The sequence below is a fragment of the Electrona antarctica genome, assembly GCF_951216825.1.
Source record: "Electrona antarctica genome assembly, chromosome: 19".
NCBI classification, from domain to species: domain Eukaryota; kingdom Metazoa; phylum Chordata; class Actinopteri; order Myctophiformes; family Myctophidae; genus Electrona; species Electrona antarctica.
In genome coordinates, this window is record NC_136800.1 from 36453469 (window position 1) to 36477361 (window position 23893).

Below are 23893 nucleotides of genomic sequence, written 5' to 3' on the forward strand. Positions count from 1 at the left end.
TTTCTCTCTCTGTCTGTCCTCTCTCCTCTCTTTCTCTCTCTGTCTGTCCTCTCTCCCCTCTTTCTCTCTCTGTCTGTCCTCTCTCCTCTTTCTCTCTGTCTGTCCTCTCTCCTCTCTTTCTCTCTCTGTCTGTCCTCTCTCCTCTCTTTCTCTCTCTGTCTGTCCTCTCTCCCCTCTTTCTCTCTCTGTCTGTCCTCTCTCCTCTTTCTCTCTGTCTGTCCTCTCTCCTCTCTTTCTCTCTCTGTCTGTCCTCTCTCCTCTCTTTCTCTCTCTGTCTGTCTTCTCTCCTCTATTTCTCTCTCTGTCTGTCTTTCTCTCTCACTCTCATACCACTCTCTCCTCTATTTCATACCACTCCTTCCTCTCTTTATCTCTTTCATCCAATTAACTCTTTCCTCTTTCTAACTCCGCTCTCTCTCTCTCCCTCTCTCTACCCCCCCCCCTCTCCCTCTCTCTACCCCCCCTCTCTCTCCCTCACAGTGAGCTGCGCCAGGAGCTTGATGAGGAGGTTAGCCGCTGCCTCCTGCTGTCCCGTCAGAGCCTGTTCAACCAGCGCTGCTGCATCCGCTGCTGCTCTCCCTTCACCTTCCTGCTCAAGCCCAGGCGGCAGTGCCGCGGCTGCCGCTACAACGTGTGCAAGGCCTGCTGCGTCTACAGCAAGCAGGATGGAGCCTGGATCTGCTCTTCCTGCCAGAAGAGACGGTAAGCTGCCTGCATGGGGGCAGGGTGGGAAATCCTGACTGTCTGTTCACCCAGAACTCTTGAGTAGAGCCTGACCGTCCGTTGCCCGATCCCCAACCATTACTGATATTTCATTTTACTTCCATTGCCCCCACCGGCGGGGGCAGCGGCTGTCCACCTCATGAACAGCTCTCAGCGGGTAAATGGAGACCCAATTGGTCTCAGGTTCCAACTCCGATGTTTTAGATTTCCCCCCCTGGACCCCCTTGGGGTTTAAGAGGTTTTAACCACTTACTGTAAGCCCTATTCCAAAATCTTTACAAAGATCTCTTCTCTACAAGGTATTTTTGAAGATTGAAAAAGATATATATTTAAAGATGTTTTAAACCTTTTTTGGCTATAACAACATGCCCAGAATAGGGACACCAGGTAGAAAGTGCTTAAGAATTGGGAAACAATTGGGAAACCGACACTGGAAAAAAGTCAAATAATGTCCAACCAAACCAATATCAGTCTGAGAAAAATATGTGAATAATTGCTTTGAAAATACTATGTTGTAAAGAAATATCAATAAACATATGTTAAAAAAAAAAATATATATATATATATATATATATATATATCAGTCTGAGAGACTGACCCAGACAATTGACCCAAATGAACTTAATGAGAAAACTTTGTTGCTTTAGAACATTAGCCTCCTATTGGTTGGGAAAGGGGGCGTTTATCCATGGTGGCAGTGGTGGTGGAGTTAAAAGGCTGAGTGGTTGGATTTGCAGAAGAGAGATGTGGATGTATGAGTATTGGTGTTGCATGGGTGCACACTGCACAGTGCATGGGTGCATGGGTGCACACTGCACAGTGCATGGGTGCATGGGTGCATGGGTGCACACTGCACAGTGCATCATGGGTGCATGGGTGCATGGGTGCACACTGCACAGTGCATGGGTGCATGGGTGCACACTGCACAGTGCATGGGTGCATGGGTGCATGGGTGCACACTGCACAGTGCATCATGGGTGCATGGGTGCATGGGTGCACACTGCACAGTGCATGGGTGCATGGGTGCACAGTGCACAGCCAGAGTCTCCAGAGTGAAATTACAGTAACGCTAAAAAAATCGAATGGAATGGAAGACGTCAGTAGTGGTTGGATCCGGCTTAAACCTTGCCCAAATATGGAGTTGTATGTCATAGATAGGTCATGGGCGACTGATGTCATAGACTAGCCACATGGTACTGATGACAGCCACCCTGTTATTAGACCCCACCCCATCTTGTTACTGTGTGTGTGTTTGCACGACTGAATTGTGCACCATCTGGACTGTGCAAGGCGTTTGCATTATCCCTGATTCAAACTTAGTTGTGTGCCGGTGTCGTGAACCCAAAATAGCCAATCTACAATGTCACACCAAATATAAATCAAGCATGCATACATACTGTAGGTGCTGGGTGATGTGAGCGGGTGGTGGTTGTGGTGGTGGTGTTTGGGGTGACAGTGGTTATATGGTTAGTTGGTGGGTGTGTTATTCAACACAGCAGCCGGTGGAAGAGACGAGGGAGAGGGCGAGTGGTGAGGAAGGTGTTCTGTGGGAGGTGTGTAAAGGATTAGTGGTGGAGGAGGGTGTGGGCTGTCGGCGTGATTGCAGTTTTGTAGGAGTAGGCGGTCATGTAATGTTATGACTTGACTTCAGTCTTTGCACGTGTGCGTGCGTGCGTGCGTGCGTGCGTGCGTGCGTGCGTGCGTGCGTGCGCGCGTGCGTGCGTGTGTGTGTGTGTGTGTGTGTGTGTGTGTGTGTGTGTGTGTGTGTGTGTGTGTGTGTGTGTGTGTGTGTGTGTGTGTGTGTGCGCACGTGCGCGCCACTTGTGTGTGCGTGTTGTGTGTGTGTGTGTTTGTAAAATGTCAGCCTCAGACTTTCGGAACATTGTAAAATGCAAATGCAAACACTATTGAGAGCCACCGTGTTATGAAATGACTGTGACTTAAAGCCTTTAATTTGGCCATCTTTTATTTAAAAGTAGTATTTATATCATGTTGGACTTCTTCGCTGGCTGTCACCTCAGGCAGTGCAGCCAAGGAACTGTCTGGAGACACAGACAGATACCATGACACCCAGAGGTCAGTGTGTGTATCCCCTACACCTGCTGTCACACCGAGACGCCAGGAATCAAGATATTTATACATGTTAAGAGAAATGTTTATTGAGAGGACTTGACAACCTTTTCCTACTATTTTTTGAACATGGAATATCATTTATTTATGATTTTTTTTCCCCGAGTTTGACGCCAATTTTATTCATTTATTTTGCTAAATGAAAAAAGGTTTCAGCCTGATCAGAGCCCCATTATACAATCTAAGCATTGCCGAGCCATGAGGCATTGCATGTTCTCCCCATGTCTAGGTACCCTCACAAAAAACATGCAGTAAATGGTTTCTATACTGCCTCCGGCCATAGCTGGCCTTCATCAGGTGTATGACCGAAACGTTGTGCCTGTGTACTGTATGTATGAATAAAACGCTGTGGAGTTGAAGCTGTGTTCGGACTTCTCTTTCTTCTTCACTGTATCAACCTTTTGTCCAGCACCAGCGAGGAACTGGATGTGCGCAAACTTCTAAACTGCCTCCTCCTGGCCAGCCGGGGCTCCTGATGGAGGGGAAAGGAACTGGTTGGAATAATGTCTTCCTTCCACGTGCTACGTCCAACCGGGGAAACTCCCCCCTGTCAGGTGAAAAGAAACGGCTTGGACTCCTCATGCATTGATGGAAGCATGTTGCTCTCCCCAGGTTGGCAGACTGTTTCTTCTCTGAGTCCTAATAAATAATCGGCACTTTGGCTATCAGTGTGTGCGGCCACTCCTTTGTCTTTTTAAGACAAAACTTTTTAGAAAGACTGTAGCGCCCAGGATTATATTAGACAATTGACACTGGGTGAAAAAAATGGGTTACAGAGAAACGGCATAAAACAAACAAAAACACTGGATTACTTCTGTGGACTACTACAGTGTGAACAAGACTGGATGTACTTCTGTGGACTACGAACAAGACTGGATGTACTTATGTGGACTACAGTGTGAACAAGACATTTGGCACTGATCGCAGTGATTGCTCTAGTCTAGTGGTTTGCAAGATTAGCTCCAGACAGCCAAATACACACATATGCGCACGCACGCACGCACGCACGCACGCACGCACGCACGCACGCACACGTGCACATGTGCGCGCACACACACACACACACTGCAGTGTTCCACCTATACGGTATAGACTAGTACTAGTCACACCGTTAAAATAATGTAATATCAGTCAACTGTGCACAGTGTAGTTGTAGTTATAGGTAATAGGTCATATGCAACCCCCAGGGATGTGTGTTGGATCTAACCACTCATTAAGCACATCTTTTATTCATTGGATTATTGCCCTGGCGTCTTGTAAACATCCGTGCAAGGTGCCCCACGGCCCATTACTTATGCCGTAGTTATGGTCGCTTTCTGCAACTGCATTTGGAGGATATATCGGGACAGTTTGTGCATCGAGCACACAGACTGAAGCATGCCATTTACTTAGAAGTTGCATACATCTGTGAAAAACAGATCACACGGAGCACACACACACACACACACACACGCACACGCACACGCAAATGCTACGCTCGTCAGCAGTATCAGTTCTTGCGGTGTACTGAGTCTCCTGTCAGCGTGTGTTGCTAAGCACCTAATGAGGGGTCTATTGGGGGGAGGGGGTTAAGTGGTGGGGGGGCGGTGGACACGCAGCGTCTGGTGTTTATGTGAGTCAGCCTGCTCAGTAAAATACATTTTAACTAGAATGCATAACTTCAATCCAGATGAAGGCCAATGATGATGATGATACTACTACTACTACTACTACTACGAATAATAATAATACATAGAAAGTGGAGCACAATCTATCAGTAATCAGTGTCACCAATCTATGATGTCAGCCATCACCATGCTGTAGGTAAACTGGCCTCTATTGACTTCTAGTGTAAAAGTTCTAGAAAGTTACAGTTATACCATATGGTTTATATAACAAAAGTGTGTGTTTATTTCATTGGTCCACTGGGGGCCTGCCCAAAAATACAATACATTTGTGAGAGGTCTGACGGACGGACGGACGGACGGACTTCCTTCTCCCCCTTTGCCTTCGGCCTGGTGGAGATAATAATAATACATTTCACAGCTGGGCTGTGTAGCGTTGGCAGAATAGGAAGGATGGCCGACCGAGTGCTGCTTGTGCTGTGATGTCCTGTGATCCTGTGGAGTTAATCTGACAAATATCTGCTCAATCCTTGTTATTTTCCTTTTCAAAGTTTCACAAGTGGTTAATGATATCCTACTACACCTACAAGTGAAATTGTGAACCTGAAGGGGACTGAACTTAGGCCACAGTAGTGGCCCAGCTACCTGGCAAAATCCAGGCTGCAGCAGCAGACCAGCCACCTCCAGGCAAAGCCCAGGCCTCAGCAGCGGCCTAGCAGGCAAAGCCTAGGCTACAGCATCAGCACAGGCAAGACATTGATCAAATATTTACAACTGACTGTTTAAACAAAGCTAGAATACTAAGAAGATCATACTATGGCAGACAAAAAGGCTGCCATGTCGCTTAGGAGTGATAACACTGATATCATGCAGGAGCTCAAGGCACTGAATCATAAACTTGACCAAGTGCAAAACTCCATTAAAAAGGATCTGAATAGTAAGGTGGATGGCCTTAAATCCTCTTTGGAGAAACTTGTGATTAAACATAAAAATGAACTCAAAGCTGAAATAGAAAACAAAGCTAAAGAGATCCAAGACAACATTGATCTTGAAGTTGGACACCTGACTGCACGTATGGACTCACTGGAATCAGCAATTCATGGGGGACAAACAAAGGCTGTGACTAGATTTGACCCTGATGTGTCCATTATCATATCGGGGCTTGAGGCTGATGATGATGAGGATGTGTTGGAGAAGGTGCGCATCCTTCTAGAAGAGGGTGCCCAGTGTGAGCCCATGCCGGAGCTGGTGGCAACCGAGAGGATGAAGGGACGAGGAAATAGTCCAGGTGTGATTAAAGTGGAGCTACGTACAGTACAAGAGAAGGTGGCAGTTCTTCGCCAGAAAAAGAAGCTACAGGATGACGATCGGTATACAAGTGTCTACATACGATCTGCCAAGTCACATACAGATCGACTGATAGAGCTGAACTTCAGGACCCTCCTAAGGGAGATGCCGACTGGCAAGAACTTTTACATCAGTGGAAATGGGAGGGTCCTGAGGAAAAATGACAACCCAGAAGGTGGCAGGGATCGCCGAGCTCCCTCTCCCCAGGAAAGGGATGACCCCCCTGAATGAGAGACCCTTGCCCAGCCTGTAAGTGACGAACATTTCAGCTTGATCCAGTGGAACGTGAACGGATGGACGGATTCAAATTGTGGTCTAAGAGCATTATTATTGCAGTCCCTTCACCCTGACTTTATTTCTTTAAACGAAACGCATCTGAAAAATGACACTATAATTACGTTAGAGGGATATACTTGGTTTGGTCAAAATAGGAATATGCATATTAAAGCCCCCAAAGCCTCAGGTGGGGTTGGCATTTTTGTTAAGGACCTGTTACTTCAGTGTTTCAAGGTGACTGTTGTTAATAAGGCTGTAGATGGTATTCTTGCTTTAAGATTTGAACATAGAGTATCACAATATGTTTTTGTTATTTTTTCATGTTACCTATCACCTGAAGGCTCTGCACGGGGAAGGGACTCAATGACCTTTTTTAGTCACCTGCTTGGCCTGGTGTACTCATTGGAAGCAGACGCATTATATATTTGTGGAGATTTCAACAGTCGAATATCTGATAGGGAAGATTGTTTAATGTCAGATGGGGTGCCACCAAGAATGGCAAAGGACTTTGTTATAAATAAACACGGTGACACTCTAATTAATTTCATTAAAGACTCCAAATGTTGTATTGTGAATGGCAGAGTCACCCCCATTAATGATGATTTTACATCTATCTCTCCCAAGGGTAAGGCAGTGGTCGATTACATCATGGTCTCTCAAGACTGCCTTAATTTATGTACTGAATTCCGGGTTATTACTCCCAATGATTTGATACAGAATAATGGTCCAGACTGCCTAAAACTCTTGGGGGATAGATGTAAAGTGCCAGACCACTCCCTATTGTTGTTGAAATTTAAAGCCAGTGCTGAGAGGTATCTAACTGTTCAGCCCACAACAGCCAAGAGCAAAACTAGGCGACCCAGAGTTTTTCCAGATAATTTTCTCTCATCAGAGTTGTGTTGCACTGTTCTACTAGAATTATTAAGTAACATAGAGGCGTGTAGGGGTAATCAGGAGGATGTGGATCTCTGCTACAAATCATTGTGTAGTGTGCTGTATGCGGAGATGGATAGACACTCTTCCACCAAGACCCCTACTACCGCAGGTAAAAATCTAGGACGTCAGCCTAAAGGTAAATCCTTTTGGAATCATGAATTGAAAGCATTATGGGCTGATGTAAGAAAGGCTGAAAAGACTTTTTTTAAATGCCAGGACATATTGCAGAAAAGGCATTTAAGGGATGAGTTTAAAAGATGTCAGCATATTTTTGATAAAAGATTACGTTTCTTTAAGCGGAGATTTAATAGAGGTCAAGCAATGCATTTGGAACAGCTTCAGTCCAACAATCCTCAAAAATTCTGGAGTGAAATCAACCGATTGGGCCCTAAGAAAACTGTTAAAATACCTATGGAGGTAAGATTACCTAATGGTGACTTGGAGGATAGGACTGAAAGTGTTCTGAAAATGTGGGAAAGTGAATTTGCTAATTTGTATTCAGGGCACTGTATCCCACCCATCTTTGATGAGAGCTTTCTGGCCAGCATCAGTAACTCCAAAGATGTTCTTGAGAGGGCGATGGATCAGGATAGATATGTTGTAAACCAACCCTTAAATGGTAATCTTACCTTAGAAGAAGTTATGAGGGCCATTGATAAAGCAAAAAAGGGAAACGCAGCTGGAGTAGAGGGCCTTTATAATGAAGTTCTTAAAACTCCCAAGATATTGCCTATTTTGTTTAGTTTATTTCAGACATGTTTCAAATATAGTATTATCCCCTCCCTTTGGTATAAGTCTATCATTAAACCCATTCCTAAGTCTGCTAAGAATGACCCAAGGGTCCCTTTAAATTATAGGGGTATTAGTCTCATGAGTACGGTTTACAAACTATATTCAAGTATCCTGAACAGCAGGCTCTCCTATTATTTGGAGGTATCTGATACACTGGCTGATGAGCAGAATGGATTCAGGAAGCATAGGGCCTGCATTGATCACATATATACTGTTACCACAGTAATTAGAACAAGAATTGAAGAGGGAAAATCTACTTATTCATGTTTTATAGACTTTCAGAAGGCTTTTGATTGGGTCAATAGAGATTTGCTTTTCTTTAAACTAATCCAGAGTGGTGTTGATGGTAGATTTTATAAAGCTATTAAATCATTATATCAGGTTCCAGTAGCATCTGTTCAAGTGAATGATTTCACTACTGGTTGGTTTTCAACACCATTTGGGGTGAAACAGGGAGATGTTTTATCTCCCACTTTATTTGCTATCTTCGTTAACGATCTAGTCCAAGAAATCAAACATTCAGGTTTAGGGGTAATGTTGGATGATGTTGCTGTAAGCTGTTTACTTTATGCAGATGACATAGTCCTCCTGGCAGAGTCCGGAGACGCTCTACAGAAGATGCTGGATATTGTTCAATCCTGGTGCTCAAAATGGAGGCTTATGATTAACCAGAGTAAAACTCAGGTTATGCACTTTAGAAAAAAAGGTACAGAAAGATCTTCTCTGAATTTCTCATTTGGTACTCTGCCTCTGGACTATACTGAAGCATATAAATACTTGGGTTTTATGCTGGATGAATTCATGTCCTATGATCTTGGAATTGGAACATTGGCGGACTCTGCTGGTAGAGCTGTTGGGTCAATAATTAGTAAAATGAAATTTTGTAAAGATCTAGGTTATTCCACATACTCACAGCTCTATGATGCATGTGTCTGTCCAATACTCACGTATGCAGCTGGTGTTTGGGGTTTTAAGGATGATAAAAAGGTTAATTCTATCCAGAATAGAGCCATAAGGTGTTTCCTTGGGGTACATGCATTTGCCCCTTCTTTTGCAATCCAGGGAGACATGGGTTGGGAACCGATGGAGACTAGGCAAAAGGGAGAAGTGATCCGCTTGTGGAACCGTCTTATTAATCTGCCAGAAGATAGGTTAACAAAAAAGGTATTCAATTGGGATAAGGCACACAATGGCCCCTGGATGAAGGAAGTTTTTTCTATTTTTAGAGAGGCAGATCTGTCGTATATCTTTCAAAATATGCTTTGTGGTAATATCAATAGGTTGAGACAAAAACTATTTAGTAATTACAAAGATAAATGGTCAAATGACATATGGTCTAAACCAAAACTTAGATCATATGTCCAGATGAAGCAGTGTTTTGGTACTGAACTGTATGTCAAATCCTTTCTGACCAGAAACCAGCGGTCATTGTGTGCCCAGCTGAGAACTGGTATCCTGCCTCTGGCTATTGAGGTAGGGCGGTTTTCAGCGGTCCCAGAAGAGAATAGATTATGCATTGTATGTGACCTAAATGATGTGGAAAATGAATTTCATTTTATGTTTTATTGTACCCTGTATGATGATTTGAGGGTTCCACTGTTTGAGGTAATGCAACAAAGAAATCCTGATCTATTCTGGGAAGATGATGGACAGAAGTTAGACTGGTTATTTAATTATGAAGTATTTAGGACAGCACAGTTTGTTTCTAGAGCCTGGAGTAGAAGACAATCCCAGCTCTTCAAGTAGGTACATGTGTCTCCTGTCACAGGCCTAATGGTGTATTTTATTTTATGTTATATATTATGTAATCTGCTCGTAAGGATCTGGAGTGTCAGTTTGGTATTCAATTGATCATTGTTTGCAAACCGTCATGTCGGTTTATTGTTATTGTAATTGTTCATGTAAACTGTAAAAAGTGTCCTGTAAGTCCATATGGGCTGGGCTTCTTCGGAAGCATGACACTTAAATAAAGAATCAATCAAATCAAATCATGTATGCTTAATCAGGTTCAGATTTCACTATTTCAACTTACAGTACGTACACAGTCAATTCACCTGATAAATACAGGCATTGGCATTACAATAAATCTGGAAAACAGACTGTGAAAAGTTCTGAAAACCAACAAGGCTCTGTCACTCAACCGGTATGGATGTCCGGTAAGTGTTTGCCTCGATATGCCTTTGTTTGTTATCATGTTAGTGGTCAGCAGTAGTGGGAAATAGATCCTTTAATCTCTCATGATCTTTGGATCAATGAACATCTTTCTTTTATCAGCTCCTTTGAACTACACCGAATCAATTGGATGTTTGTGTGTGTGTGTGTGTGTGTGTGTGTGGGGGGGGGGGGGGGGGGGTTCGAGGGCTGGTCTAAAGAGCGTGGTAACAAAAGATTGCTGGTTCAATACCCAGAAAAAAGTTTTAAAAAAAGTACAAAGACATGCACATCTAACCCAAACTTGGGCATGGTGCTGAGCGGTGAGCAGTATACAAAATCACACCTGTGAGTGGTGCAACTCTGTGTGGGGGTCCCAGGGGGAGGCGGAATTTCCAGACCCACAGGAACACACCCAGGGTGCCGCCCCGGTTCCGGCGAGCTGCCCCGCGTCCGAAACGGTAGAGAAATGACAGAGTTACCATGTGGGGGTCCCCGGAACATCCAGACCCCCAGGAACGCGCCCAGGGGGGCGGGCCGGTTCCAGCGTGCCGCCCCGCGTCCGAAGCTGTTGAGAAAGGACAGTTACCGTGTGGGGGTCCCTCAACTGTACCCTGTACTGTACTGTCACTGTACTGTACTGGCACACCCAAAATCATACAATTAATATGTGCGTGCGTGTGTGTTTGTGTGTGTGTGTTAGGTGGTGAAAAACAACCACGTTTTCGTGCTCAGACACAGCCAGCCACCCACCCACACACATAGCTCCGTAAGGGAGTGGTTGCACCACTCAAAAAATGAAGACGCTCGCACACTGCTGTGAAAAGTGCCTTTATTTGCACAATATGATGACTGTTATTGTGCAAATAAAGGCACTTTTCACAGCATCGGAGCCCACAGTGTGCGAGCGTCTTCATTTTTTATCTTGGTTCAATGCCCAGCTCACACAATAAATGTATCAAACTATCCCTGAACATTGAATTCAAAGCAGCTGCTACCATCTGTCTTCTTCTTGTTGTACCGGCCTTTGTGTTGAAGGCTGTTGAAGACGCAGTCCTTGGAGTGGTTCTACACCAACGTGAAGCATCGCTTCAAGAGATTTGGCAGTGCCAAGGTGCTGAAGACCCTTTATAAGAAGCACCTGGCAGAGCACGGTGCACTGTCTGAGCTCACTGGTAAGTCGTTTGCAGCAACACACAACTGTTATTAGTTGCGACCATGCAACTAGTTTAAGCCACTCTGTGAGTAGTTGGTCCAAACATTTCATCTCAAGAGGATAACCAAACGTATACCGTACAGTACACAATACTACACACACCACACTGATCTGCCTTGTTAAACAATGATGGACAATATCTTAGAATTTATCACAAGAACACATCGCAAGTCCTAAGTGGATGCCCAGAGATGTACTCTGGGCTATGTCTATTGTGTGAAGAATAGCATATACAGTACGATGGAGGTTTTTCTTTCTTACTAGTTGTGACATATTGCTTTGTTACTTACTGTAACTTAATGTAACTAAACTTGTCTCAAAATGTCACTTTGATAATGCCTCCATGCATTAACAATGGTATTTTATAAATGATTGTGAAAAGTGAAAATGAAAATGTATTTAATCAGGAAATATATCCCCTCTTATCCCCTGGATTACTTGGCAGCAAAAGGTTCTCAGAATAATCCTACCGGCATTTGTTTTCTTTTGAAATTGATAGCAATTGGTTTAAGTTGTTTCCCTGGCCCTTAAAATGATAAGAAATTACCCTGTTTAGTATCCCCTGCCCACCTCTTAAAGGGATAGTTCAGATTTTTTGAACTTAAGTTGTATGAAATACTTGCCATTAATATAGTGGTTGCAACTGTATTAATTGATTGCCCGAGTCCTGTGGTGGGAGTTCTGCTCTGGTTTTGGTGAAATATCAAGTAGTTCCGGTCATTTTGTGGGGGGCACTGGGGGCCACGCAGTAAAAGTAAATGAATCCACAAAACTAACGTAATTTGTATTGTTGACCTATTTCAAAAATATTAGTGCAACTTCCGTTCTTTTTTTACCCCTCTATCACACAGAACTATGTTTTTTGTGTCCACTACGCCCAAAAAAATAGTTCCATGTGATAGAGGGGTCAAAGTTGAACGAAAGTCGCGCTAATATTTTAGAAATAGGTCAACAATACAAATTACGTTCGTTTTGTGGATTCATTTACTTTTACTGCGTGGCCCCAGTGCCCCCCACAAAATGACCGGAACTACTTAATATTGACCAAAACCAGAGCAGAACTCCCACCATGGGACTCGGGCAATCAATTAATACAGTTGCAACCACTATATTAATGGCAAGTATTTCATACAAGTTAAGTTCAAAAAATCTGAACTATCCCTTTAACTCTGGTCTACTGTGCATGGATCAGGTTCCCTGGTAATACCGTACACAAGACTGCTCTAATGCACTTGCATAACCACAAATGGCTGCATTGTTGAGCAAGCATGTACTGTACATGACATGAACACAGCGGAGACCACAGCGTTAGCAGAGCCGTCTATCTTTAAGTGTGCTATATTGCAGTGGTTCTCAACATGGGGTCAAGGGACTCTCATGGATCCTTGAGGGGTTCTAGGGGGTCCCAAGCCAAATAATGAATACTTAGGGGACCCAATGCATTGACCCTTATAGGTCTGTCACTCTGACAGTGTAGAAATGTGTTAGATTAACACGGAATATTTTACAGTGTAGATTGGAGTCCTGGAGAGATATAAATCATATGGGGCCCGTGGACTAATGCATGTCAAACTGGGACCAGCACCAATTAATAAATACTAGATAAAAGCGTTTGGCCCCGTCCTACCTGAAAGTTCAACTGTTGGCTCATTCTCATTGTAACTAAGATTTGAAGCCCTAAGGAAATTAAGCAACCCCCTTCATCGTTCAGCTACAGATATGCTGGATCACTGTATAAACAAATAACACATCTGTGATTGATATAAACTGATCTAAAGAATCGAAGATTATTGTCTGTTTTATCACGTCTACTAAACGGAAACCAGCCAATCGGAATCAAGGAATGCTGTGTTCATGTGTGTCTTCCTTGGTATTTGCGCAGATGGCAGTACCTATGAGGATAGTCTCTGCAATGAGGGCAGCATCTGTGGGAGCGACTCAACTTTCTACAGACAAAGTGAAGGTGAGCACTGCTGATGTTCATGGAAAGCCCACAGCTCTCTACAGTGCCAATAACATCATGGCTATACTGTAAATGATGCATGTCAGCTAACTCTGAGCACTGTATCTTCTACATGCATAATCTTCAATTATTTATGAAAAATGAAAGAACACAATTTACAGTAGTAAACTATAAGTAAGGAAGGATGTCCTCTAAATGAAAACAATTGCGACAGCTAAGGAATAACACAACACTAGTGATTCTGTAAAACCCTGTTATTCCAGATTCATATGTCTAACAGTCTAGCCTATTGTAGCTCTGCCCTAGGTTAGCTTAAACTAAGTTGGCACATTCCAGTGCACTTAAGGAAATGACACACACACACACACACACACACACACACACACACACACACACACACACACACACACACACACACACACACACTTTACTGTATCGCTAATACCAGTAAGTGCTTAACTCTCACCTAATAAGAGTCTCCTGTGGTAGGGAATACTACTGCCATTGCCTTATCACTATGCCGATGCACTCTCACTCAGGAGCTGTTTCCAATGAATCAATCAGCTGTTGCTCCCCATAGCATCACTGTACGCACAGATCTGCCGTGTGCAGTTCACAATTTAATTTAGGCATTTAGCAGATGCTCTTATCAGGAGCTACTTGTGCAAGGTCAGAGTAAGCAACATGAAACCCTAGTCAGCTGACACCACGGCGAGGTTAAGTAAATATAGTGCCAAGAAATCAAGCACAGTAAGTGCTGCAAGGTCACTACGACAGAGCAGATAGATACTAAACCTAGCATCTGACTAACATACAGCAGGAAGCAAGCAATATACTTCTAGGTTCATATAGCATCTGTGAATGAGTAAACAACATGCATCTGAATAACATAACTAGCATCCATATGAACATGCAAAATCTGTAATTCACCTACTGTACAGTATCTCGAGAGGGAACTGACCGACCAACTGATTTGCGAGGTCGTGACTCGTGACAGGCTAGCCCATTGGTCGAACCCGATCCACATGTACCCAGCCCCAGCTGTGGTACCAGAGTCAGATCCACATGTACCCAGCCCCAGCTGTGGTACCAGAGTCAGATCCACATGTACCCAGCCCCAGCTGTGGTACCAGAGTCAGATCCACATGTACCCAGCCCCAGCTGTAGTACCAGAGTCATGTACCCAGCCCCAGCTGTAGTACCAGAGTCATGGACCCAGCCCCAGCTGTAGTACCAGAGTCATGTACCCAGCCCCAGCTGTGATACCAGAGTCATGTACCCAGCCCCAGCTGTGGTACCAGAGTCATGTACCCAGCCCCAGCTGTGATACCAGAGTCATGTACCCAGCCCCAGCTGTGGTACCAGAGTCATGTACCCAGCCCCAGCTGGGGTACCAGAGTCATGTACCCAGCCCCAGCTGTGGTACAGAGTCATGTACCCAGCCCCAGCTGGGGTACCAGAGTCATGTACCCAGCCCCAGCTGGGGTACCAGAGTCATGTACCCAGCCCCAGCTGTGGTACAGAGTCATGTACCCAGCCCCAGCTGTGGTACCAGAGTCATGTACCCAGCCCCAGCTGTGGTACCAGAGTCATGTACCCAGCCCCAGCTGGGGTACCAGAGTCATGTACCCAGCCCCAGCTGTGGTACAGAGTCATGTACCCAGCCCCAGCTGTGGTACCAGAGTCATGTACCCAGCCCCAGCTGGGGTACCAGAGTCATGTACCCAGCCCCAGCTGGGGTACCAGAGTCATGTACCCAGCCCCAGCTGTGGTACAGAGTCATGTACCCAGCCCCAGCTGTGGTACCAGAGTCATGTACCCAGCCCCAGCTGTGGTACCAGAGTCATGTACCCAGCCCCAGCTGTGGTACCAGAGTCATGTACCCAGCCCCAGCTGTGGTACCAGAGTCATGTACCCAGCCCCAGCTGTGGTACCAGAGTCATGTTTTCCGTCTGGGTTCTAATAGGCAGGTCTGTTGTGGGTGCTTGGTCGGACAGGCAGTTGTCCAGAACTGCCGATTCGACCGATTTGCCCAAATATAAGTTGCACTATGGTAAATAGGTCAACAATACAAATGACACTAATTTTGTGGATTCATTTATTTTTAATGCGTGGCCCTTAGTGACCCCCACCAAATGCTCGGAAGTTGCCGGAACTACTTAATATTCACCAAAACCAGACCAGAACTCCCACCACGGCCATGGGACTTAGGAAATCAATTAATACCTTTGCAACCAGTATATCAAAGGTAGAGTAAGTGATGTTTTTTTGTTAAAACAAAAAGTATTTTGTTAAAAGGTTAAATCACTATATTCTGATAGTAATCATTGCTATAGTGTTTGTTCAACAACAGGGGTCTCCCTGTCTCTCCAGCTCTTTAATAAACAGAAAATACATTTTCAGGTAGGTGACAAACTTTCAGCCAATCAGGAGAGAGCAGTTATTTATGAGCTTCATTTTGATAGTGTTCCAGTTCCAATTTTGTTCCACTTGTTTAATCTGTATCCCAACTGAGTTCTCTATCCTGATTGGATAAAATTGGTATCCCAGTTTTAGTTTCAGTTTCTGAAAATGCATTTTCTGTTAAATAAAAGCTGAAGAGGAAAAAAAGGCAAAATCCCTTACACTACCTTTAAAAGTATTTCCAAGTATTTGCTACAGCTTTAAGTCTAAAATCTGAACAAACCCTTTAAAACTATCATCGAGGACTCGAGGGAGTAATGTGCAGAGTGGGAGTCCATCAGATCAGCGGATCTCCCTAAAATATAGATTTTGGGGGTATTTGGATCTCCACATGGGTATACAGTAAAAGGGACACAGACAGACAGATGTTTACAACGGGTACAACAGGTATTGCATACTTGCATTGTGTAAATAGGCAAAAAGTACAGTAAATGACTGATTGAGCAACGAGTTAATTGAGTACTGAATACAGTACAGTAGTTAAATGTAGTTAAAACCTAAATGACCAGTCAGATTATGCTCTGATCTCTTCCTGTGCACCCCCCCCCCCCCCCCCTCTAACTCTTTCATTCCCCACTCTCTGTCATCCCCACCTTTCCCCGCATTCCCTCTTGTCCCCTGGTCCACAAATAGGATGATTGACGACAGCCATAGATGAACCTCTACTGATCTGATGGTCTTACCCCTCTCTCTCTCTCTCTCTCGCTCTCGCTCTCTCTCTCTAGAGAGCCGTAGCTGTATGAATGAGTTAGTGGACACCAAGTACGATTAGTATTATTGAATGAGTTCATTGAATGGCCGACTGTCCCTTGCTCACTTTACTTAATTGCAGCTTCGTCTCTGAGTCATTGCTTCCTGGCGCATTAAATATAATCAGAACTGATAAATTGACACAATGTGTCCCACCAAATAGATGATGATGGACAGATGGCTGAAAGGATGAATTAATGGACTTATGTGTGGCATGATGATGAGTTGACGGACGGATGGACGGACGGATGGACGGATGGACGGATAGATGGACAGACGGACGGACACATGAATAGATGGAGGGATGGATGGAGGGAGGGACTTAAGTTAAGGAAAGATGAATATTAGAAAGCTCTGGATGAATGTGCTCTTTATCACACCCTTCCAGAACACAGCATGGCAGAGACACTGACAGTGGCCCTGCGTGTGGCACAAGAAGCCATCGATGAGGCCATCTCCAAGGCTGAAAATAAGGTTAGACACACTGTGCTTTGTGTGTGTTTGTGTTACCTCTGAATCAATGTTTCTCATGTTGGGTGAGTGCTCTGCCTAATGGCCACAGTACATGTGCCGAAGTATCCCTAAGCAAGACACATAGGGCTCCATTTTTGTCGCCGCTTTTACCCGCGACGCGGCCCGCTGCCCGAAAATTACAAATATAGGAGCTTGCTCCTATATTCGTAATTTTCTCCTATATTCGTAATTCTCCTATATAAAACCTTAATGGTATTTTGGTCCAGCGTCACCCGCTATCGATTTTGCCGACACCGGAATTTGTGCCTAGAGGTGTGGTCATTGTTGTGCTGGCACGCTTTCCCCTAAATTGCTATTTTGGTCACACACATTTGGGAAGGAGTTTAATGCGGCAGGTGCAGCACAAGTGAGACTTTGCTTATTGTAACGCCCAAACCACATGCATAATATAACGGTAACGGAGGTGTTTTAGGGATTTAGACAGGTAACCAAAATACCAACTTTAGTTGGGGAACACCCCTTCCCCACTGCTAAATCCCCAAACAGTGTATTTAGAAAGATCGAACGAAAATGGAGCCCTTAATCCCTAAATGCTCCCCCCAAGCGCACATCATAACCATCTAAGCATCAGCTGGGTGAATCTGAAACTGACTTTCCCCTGTGGTCTCCCTTTCCTTTCCCTTGTGTTATGCCGTCCCAGTGAAACCTCCTGTCAGCTGAAAAGAAGGGGCTTGAGACCAAACTGAGGCCCTCATGGCCATGGCTTATAGCATGCCTGACTATGATATGTTTGCCCATGTGTGTTTGATTGTTGTATTTGTTTGCTGGTCAGGAGAAGCAAAATGAGGCCCACTATCTACGGGAACACAAAGGACAACTCATTGAGGAACTGGCCAAAACTATCGTGAAAAAGGTAAGTGCTGAAATTATATTTCAATCAACTGATTTCATGTGCTTTGGTATGCAGTAAGAATCCTTAATCTGTCCATGCCAGATCATCAGGAGGAGGGAAAGCTTGAATGAAATGGGCCAACAGTATGATGAGGCTTGGCCACCCGACCACCAGCAGCCTCCTTGCTCCTACGACACCCAAGCTACCCTGCCCTGCAGCCAGTCCTACGGAGCTCTCAGCCCGCATGCTGGCCTCTGGGTAAGAATCACATCAACCACAATCACCGTAATAAACCCAAGTCCAATAAATGGACCTGAATGTGTGTTGATTAACGCAGATGTTTTTTTTTTTTTGTTATTTCAAAAAATAAAGTTACAATAGAAATAACAACCAAAGGTATATTGAAAAAGCTAGGATAAGGATAGGATTCGTGTATGTGCGTTTGTGTGTGTGCTTGTACACTTGTGTGGATGTGAGTGTGTGTGTGTGTTTGTTTGTTTAAATACTTTTTCTGCCAAGGCCTAGCTACACTAATTCCCCTCTCACACTCATGAGGTTGATATATGCTGACCTCTAGTGGCTGTGCTTAAAAATAACATCATGCATTCATGCACTTTTTTGGTAGCATTCAGTATGACCACATACTGTACATTTTGAATTTACAATGCGAAAGTGTGATAGCAATAGAACCACAAGAGGGTAGTGAAAATGACCAGTGTGATATTTTCAGCCGGCGTAAACCACTTGTGATTTGCTTCCCCCAGAGGTCACACTCTGCCTTCTCCATACTGGACAACGACCCACCACAACTCAACTCTGACGTGTCCCGACTGCAGGATCTGCAGGGTTTAAAGAAAGAAGGTGCAGGTTCTGCCATGTCTACATGGAAGAGTGTGGATCGTTTGGACAATTCAAGTAAGGTGTTTTTGGCTTCAGATACAAGCTTGAAGCATTTGATCGTATCATGACTGAAGTAGTTAATAAACAATAATAATGTATTGTTTGTTCACTGCTAAAGCCTGCCTCCTCAGTTCTTCTTTCTGTCTGTCCTTCTTAGTTGTTTGTCAGCCGAGCAAGTGTGTGTGTGTGTGTGTGTGTGTGTGTGTGTGTGTGTGTGTGTGTGTGTGTGTGTGTGCGTGCGCGCGGTGGTGTAAAGTAACTAAGTGCATTTACTTAAGTACAATTTTGAGGTATTTGTACATTACTGGAGTATTTCCAATACTTTTAAACTTGAGTTACTATTACTTAGATTTGGATTATTATTGCAAAACATACGTGAACCATTTCAGCCCTATATACATTTCGGCCATTTGAAAAAAGCCGGTCTACAAGCTCACAATGCATCGCATAGCGACGCATTGTGAGCTTGTAGAGCTGCTATTTTCAAAAGATTTGTATATGTACATTTGAAAACTTAAATTAGACATTCTGCATAATGAGTACTTTTACTTTTGGCACTTTAAGTACATTTTGATGCGCAATACTTTTGTACTTTTACTCAAGTACATTTTGAATTCCCGACTTTTACGTAACAGAGTATTTCTATAATTGCAGTATTGACACTTTTACTTAAGTAAAACAATTGAGTGTGTGTGCGTGCGTGCGTGCGTGCGTGCGTGCGTGCGTGCGTGCGTGCGTGCGTGCGTGCGTGCGTGCGTGCGTGCGTGCGTGCGTGCTGTCCTCAGTGCTGAAGAGCCCCGATGGGAACTGGATTGCGCTGCAGAGCGCCCAGCTGTCCCGACCCAGCCTGCTCACCAAGAGGAAGAGCCAGGTCTACAGCGCCCTGGAGAGGGAGTCCGGGGTGGTCTCGGCGTACGAGGGCATGAGCTCCGACAACGACGACAAGCTGGAGTTCGACAGTTCGTGGGGCGCCGTCCTGCAGGAGATCCACCGGAAAATGGCGGGCGCCTCCATCGACGACCACCGGGACACGCCGGAGGAGATGCACGGCTACGCGCGGCGGCGCGGAAGCAGAGACGGCCTGTTCTCGGATTCGGAGGGGAACACAAGGCCTCACAACAAGCTGCTGGCTCTGTTTAAGAGGAAGGTGCCCCAGGAGATCAGGCGTCCGTCGTCGTCGCGGCGGACCAGCATCATCGACGTGAACTTTAACCCGGAGGAGAGCAGCGGCACCGAGGAGCTGTATGTGAGAGAGGTCAGGAGGTCGCGGAGGAAAAGAAAGAATAAGAAGAGGGAGCATGTGTTGCCTTCCTCCTCTGTTTTGGTAAGACAAAAAGCTAAATGAAGCAGATAAAGACAATTCCTGGAATCAACTTTTTAGAGAAATACCCAAAGATGTTCAGTATATTAGTTAATATTAATTTGACAACTTCTAGTGTGTCCTAAGTGTGACAAAAAGATATATTTCTTGAACTGATTTATTTCAATATTTTTCTAACACTGACAGGATTGCAACAGCGTGCTTGTAGGCGAACCAATGAAGATTTGCGGTGAGCAAAAGGACAACCTCTCGCAACAGGTCTCTAATCCTGCAACACCTGACACGTTGACCTCAGGGGCCACAACCCCTGAACCCGCAGACTTTGATAGTGAAGTCAGCAGCGTAACTGGCGGTCACACAATGAGCCAGGAACTGATTTCTAGATTACAACAACTAGCTGACCAAGTTAGCAGCTCCCACCCCTCCACCTCAGATGACGACCACTGCCCCGATGACCAGAGTGACAGCGACGAAGTGAGGGATGAGAGGACGGGCGGCGGGTGGCAAGGAGATCAGAATGAGCACGTTGACAGCAGAGGAACACGGGACACTGGTGAGGGAGAGTGGAGAGGAGAGGAGGGAAAGGGTGAAGACGACATTTGTGTGATGGAGGAGGAGCAATGGTTAGCAATGGTTAGCCTGAGTGAGGGAGAGAGGGACGGAGAGGAAGAAGAGGAAGACGGAGGGGAGGAGAACCATGTAGGGTGGGAGGAGAGGACAGAGAGTCTCACCTGCCAGCTGCGCATGTTAGAGAGCCACGTCGGGGCTAACCAGTTCTCATCCACAGAGGATGAGCTGGACAGAATCGGCTTCGGCGAGGGAGAGCGGGAGGAGAGAGAGGAGTTGGCGTCGAAGCTGTGCAGACTCACTCACCAGGTCAACACCACCCAGTACTCGTCCACCGAGGACGAGTTGGACGGTCTCGGCCGCGCGGAGGAGGCGACGGAAAGGGACGAGGAGGTCGACGAAGGAATCCTGTGGAGGAGGGAGAAGCAGGTGCACCGTCTGACCTGTCTCGTCAGCGCCTGTCAGTTCTCCTCCACCGAGGACGAGCTGGACAGAGCGGGAGAGAGGGAGCAAGGAGGCAGGAGAAAGGAGGTCAACAGTGGAGAGGTTGAGCTGGCGAGGGAGGAGCCGCAGTTCGACGCCGAGTCCAGGAGAGAAAGCATTGGAGACTTGGATTTGAAGATGTTTGACGTGGCGTTCGAGGAACCGGAGCAGCCAGACAGGAACGGAGACGAAATCCAGGGTGATAATGACATGCGAGCAGCAGTGACCGGGAAACTGCCGGACAGCAGGGAGAAGACGGATGAGGTGAGGACATCTGAAGCCGAGACAGACATGCCGAGAGAGGTTGAAACTGGGAAAGAGACAGTGGAGACACAGGAGAGAGCATCCAAATCAGAGGTTCGCGCAGAGAAAATGGAGGACAATGCTGCAGAGAGGATGGTGATTCAAAGCACACCAACAGAATTCACCAAAGGATTCCAGGAGAGCATTGTGGATGGGACGGTCATGGTGGAAGATGGGAAGGCAGAGGAAGAAGAGACAGGAGAATCCACAGAGAGGACGGGGATATGGGAGAGAGCACAAAGTGATGAGGAAGAGTTTGACAGAATCATCAGTAGCATGCTGATGCTGTCTATGGATGAGACGCATATAAACAAAGAGATGGAGAGACCGGCAGAAATGAGGATGAGAAGCAAAGAACCAGAGGAGAGAAACGGGAACAAGAATGACAGTACAGTGAGCGAAACTGTCCAAAGTAATGAAATGATTGGTAGAAAAGATGAGAGGGAGTTACAAGCATTCAAAAATGAGCATCAAGAGACATATCGATGTGTAATTGATGCACAGCCAAAGGAGTGTACACTTCCTGACAAGAACAAGAAAGAGGTGGATGAACCCAAATGGGTGCAAAAACAAAACGTAGAGGTGGAGGCAAGCGAGGAAAAGACACAAAGGGAGGTGATAGAGGAGGAACGGAGCAGAAAGGAGGAAGCGGAGGAGACAAGAGAGGAAATGCAGACGAAAGAGCCAGTGACAGAGTGGGAGGGAGATGTTCTCAGGGAAAGAGGAGGGGACCCACATGGAAAGGAGCCAGCGGAGGAGATGGAAAAAGAAACCGTGATAAGAAAGGACCAAGGCCTGGACGAGGAGGTCCCCACTGACCAGGAGGGTATCCTGTCACCTCAGGAGGTCCCCACTGACCAGGAGGGTATCCTGTCACCTCAGGAGGTCCCCACTGACCAGGAGGGTATCCTGTCACCTCAGGAGATCCAGAATGTAAGTACCGCAAATCAGAGCATGACTTTGACTCTCTAACGGTGATACATGTCTTGGTCATTGCAGTTAAAGACCCTAAGAACAGGCAAAGAGCAACAATGTGCTTTTATGATTACGAGTCGACATACATGATGACTCGGATTGTTTGGTTACTGTTAAAGAGATGCACTGTGTATCATGACCTCAAGACATAATGTCAAATAATTAAACTAACTTAAAGGAGCATTCAGTGATTTGGGTGATTTGGAAAACCACCCAGTCCGCCCCGGTAACAAAATGTGCACATGCACGCTCTACAGTGGGGGGAAGTGCAACAGGCCAACAGCATGTGCACCAAGGCCCGTCCCCACTTGATCATGATTGGAGGAAGGCCCCTCTCATCCTGATTGAATGAAGGCTTTGCCACCCGCCACCAAAACTGAAACTAGGGTTCTTTGACCCCAGGGGCTCACTGGGAACAGGGAGGAACTCCTTATATGGTCAGCACACTCTATAGTAGGGAGGATTATCCAGAAAAAAAGAAAAAATAAGTGATATTTAGATTAAGTCAAATCACTGAATATACCTTTAAGCAGTGATTAACATTTTTCACTTCACACTCCTATCATACTCTTTTCCTCTTCTCTCTGATTTCCCCTGCCTATGTTAGGATAGAGACCAAGCAGTAGTGAAAACAGTACACTTTATATCGACAATGATAGGCAGGTGAGAATGTACATATTATTATTCTTAGCTAGGTTAGCTTTGCTAACATTAAAGGTCTTAGACATGGGAGCGTTTATTTCTTGCGATAAATCAAATTAATTTAAACTGCCGTTTGTGTCATGATTTGAGTACATCCACACAGAACATGAATATTACACGTTGATAAAGCAATGTCATTAATGATCGTTTATCACGCTTCTGGTGTGAAAGGACCTTAAAGAAGTTGACAGCTGTTCTTATTCCACTTATAATTTCACCTCTTTTTTTTTCTGTCAAACTATTTTCATGTGACACATCATTTTCATTCCAACATCCCCTTTTGGTGTTTTAAGCATTATGTTATACTTTAGCTACTGAAAAATAACAGATCTACAAGCTCATAGCACGGCACTCGGTGCCGCGCTACGAGCTTGTAGATCTGCTAAGATCCAAATCTTTGAATATATATTCTTTCAGAGCGAAAATTCTTAACTCAAAACTTTGCTTCTGGGGATCCCTGGAACAACATATTTTCAGATGGGGGTCGGCGGCCAATTTCATATCATTTCTGGGGTCCTTGACAGGAAAAATTGAGAACCAGTGACATAAACAGGTTTTTCAGAAAACTGCTATGATTTAGAAGACATCTAATTTGTACTGTGATGTATGTACATGTGTGTGTCTGTGTGCATGCATGTGTGCTGTGCTATACAGAGGTACTCCGCGGTGTCACTGTGCAGCATCACCACCGAGGTGCTGAAGGTGTTGAACGCTACGGAGGAGCTGCTGCATGGTATGGAGGGCCGAGAGGACAGTAGCTCCCAGCGCATCCTCTCCCTGCCCCCTAACACTGACCCCAAGAAGCTGGACCAACAGTTCTGCAGGATGGAGGAAAATGTGAGGGCATCCAACATAATTTGGCTTTATGTTTACCCTATTCTTAGTGAAACTGACCTGAGTTGCAACTGTACTTGGCTACATCAAA

At 45.2% G+C, this 23893-nt stretch overlaps 1 protein-coding gene across 1 annotated transcript in view; it reads left to right on the forward strand.

The window, feature by feature from the left end:
* myripa (myosin VIIA and Rab interacting protein a) overlaps positions 1-23893 on the forward strand; it is a 39055-nt gene that overhangs the window by 12280 nt on the left and 2882 nt on the right. The window contains exons 3-13 of the mRNA XM_079529338.1: positions 481-702; positions 10998-11134; positions 13058-13138; positions 16740-16825; positions 17658-17738; positions 17820-17975; positions 18482-18632; positions 19403-19941; positions 20125-22098; positions 22177-22224; positions 23623-23805. Coding sequence (XP_079385464.1) covers positions 481-702; positions 10998-11134; positions 13058-13138; positions 16740-16825; positions 17658-17738; positions 17820-17975; positions 18482-18632; positions 19403-19941; positions 20125-22098; positions 22177-22224; positions 23623-23805 — 3658 coding nt within the window. The remainder of the gene's footprint in view (positions 1-480; positions 703-10997; positions 11135-13057; positions 13139-16739; positions 16826-17657; positions 17739-17819; positions 17976-18481; positions 18633-19402; positions 19942-20124; positions 22099-22176; positions 22225-23622; positions 23806-23893) is intronic.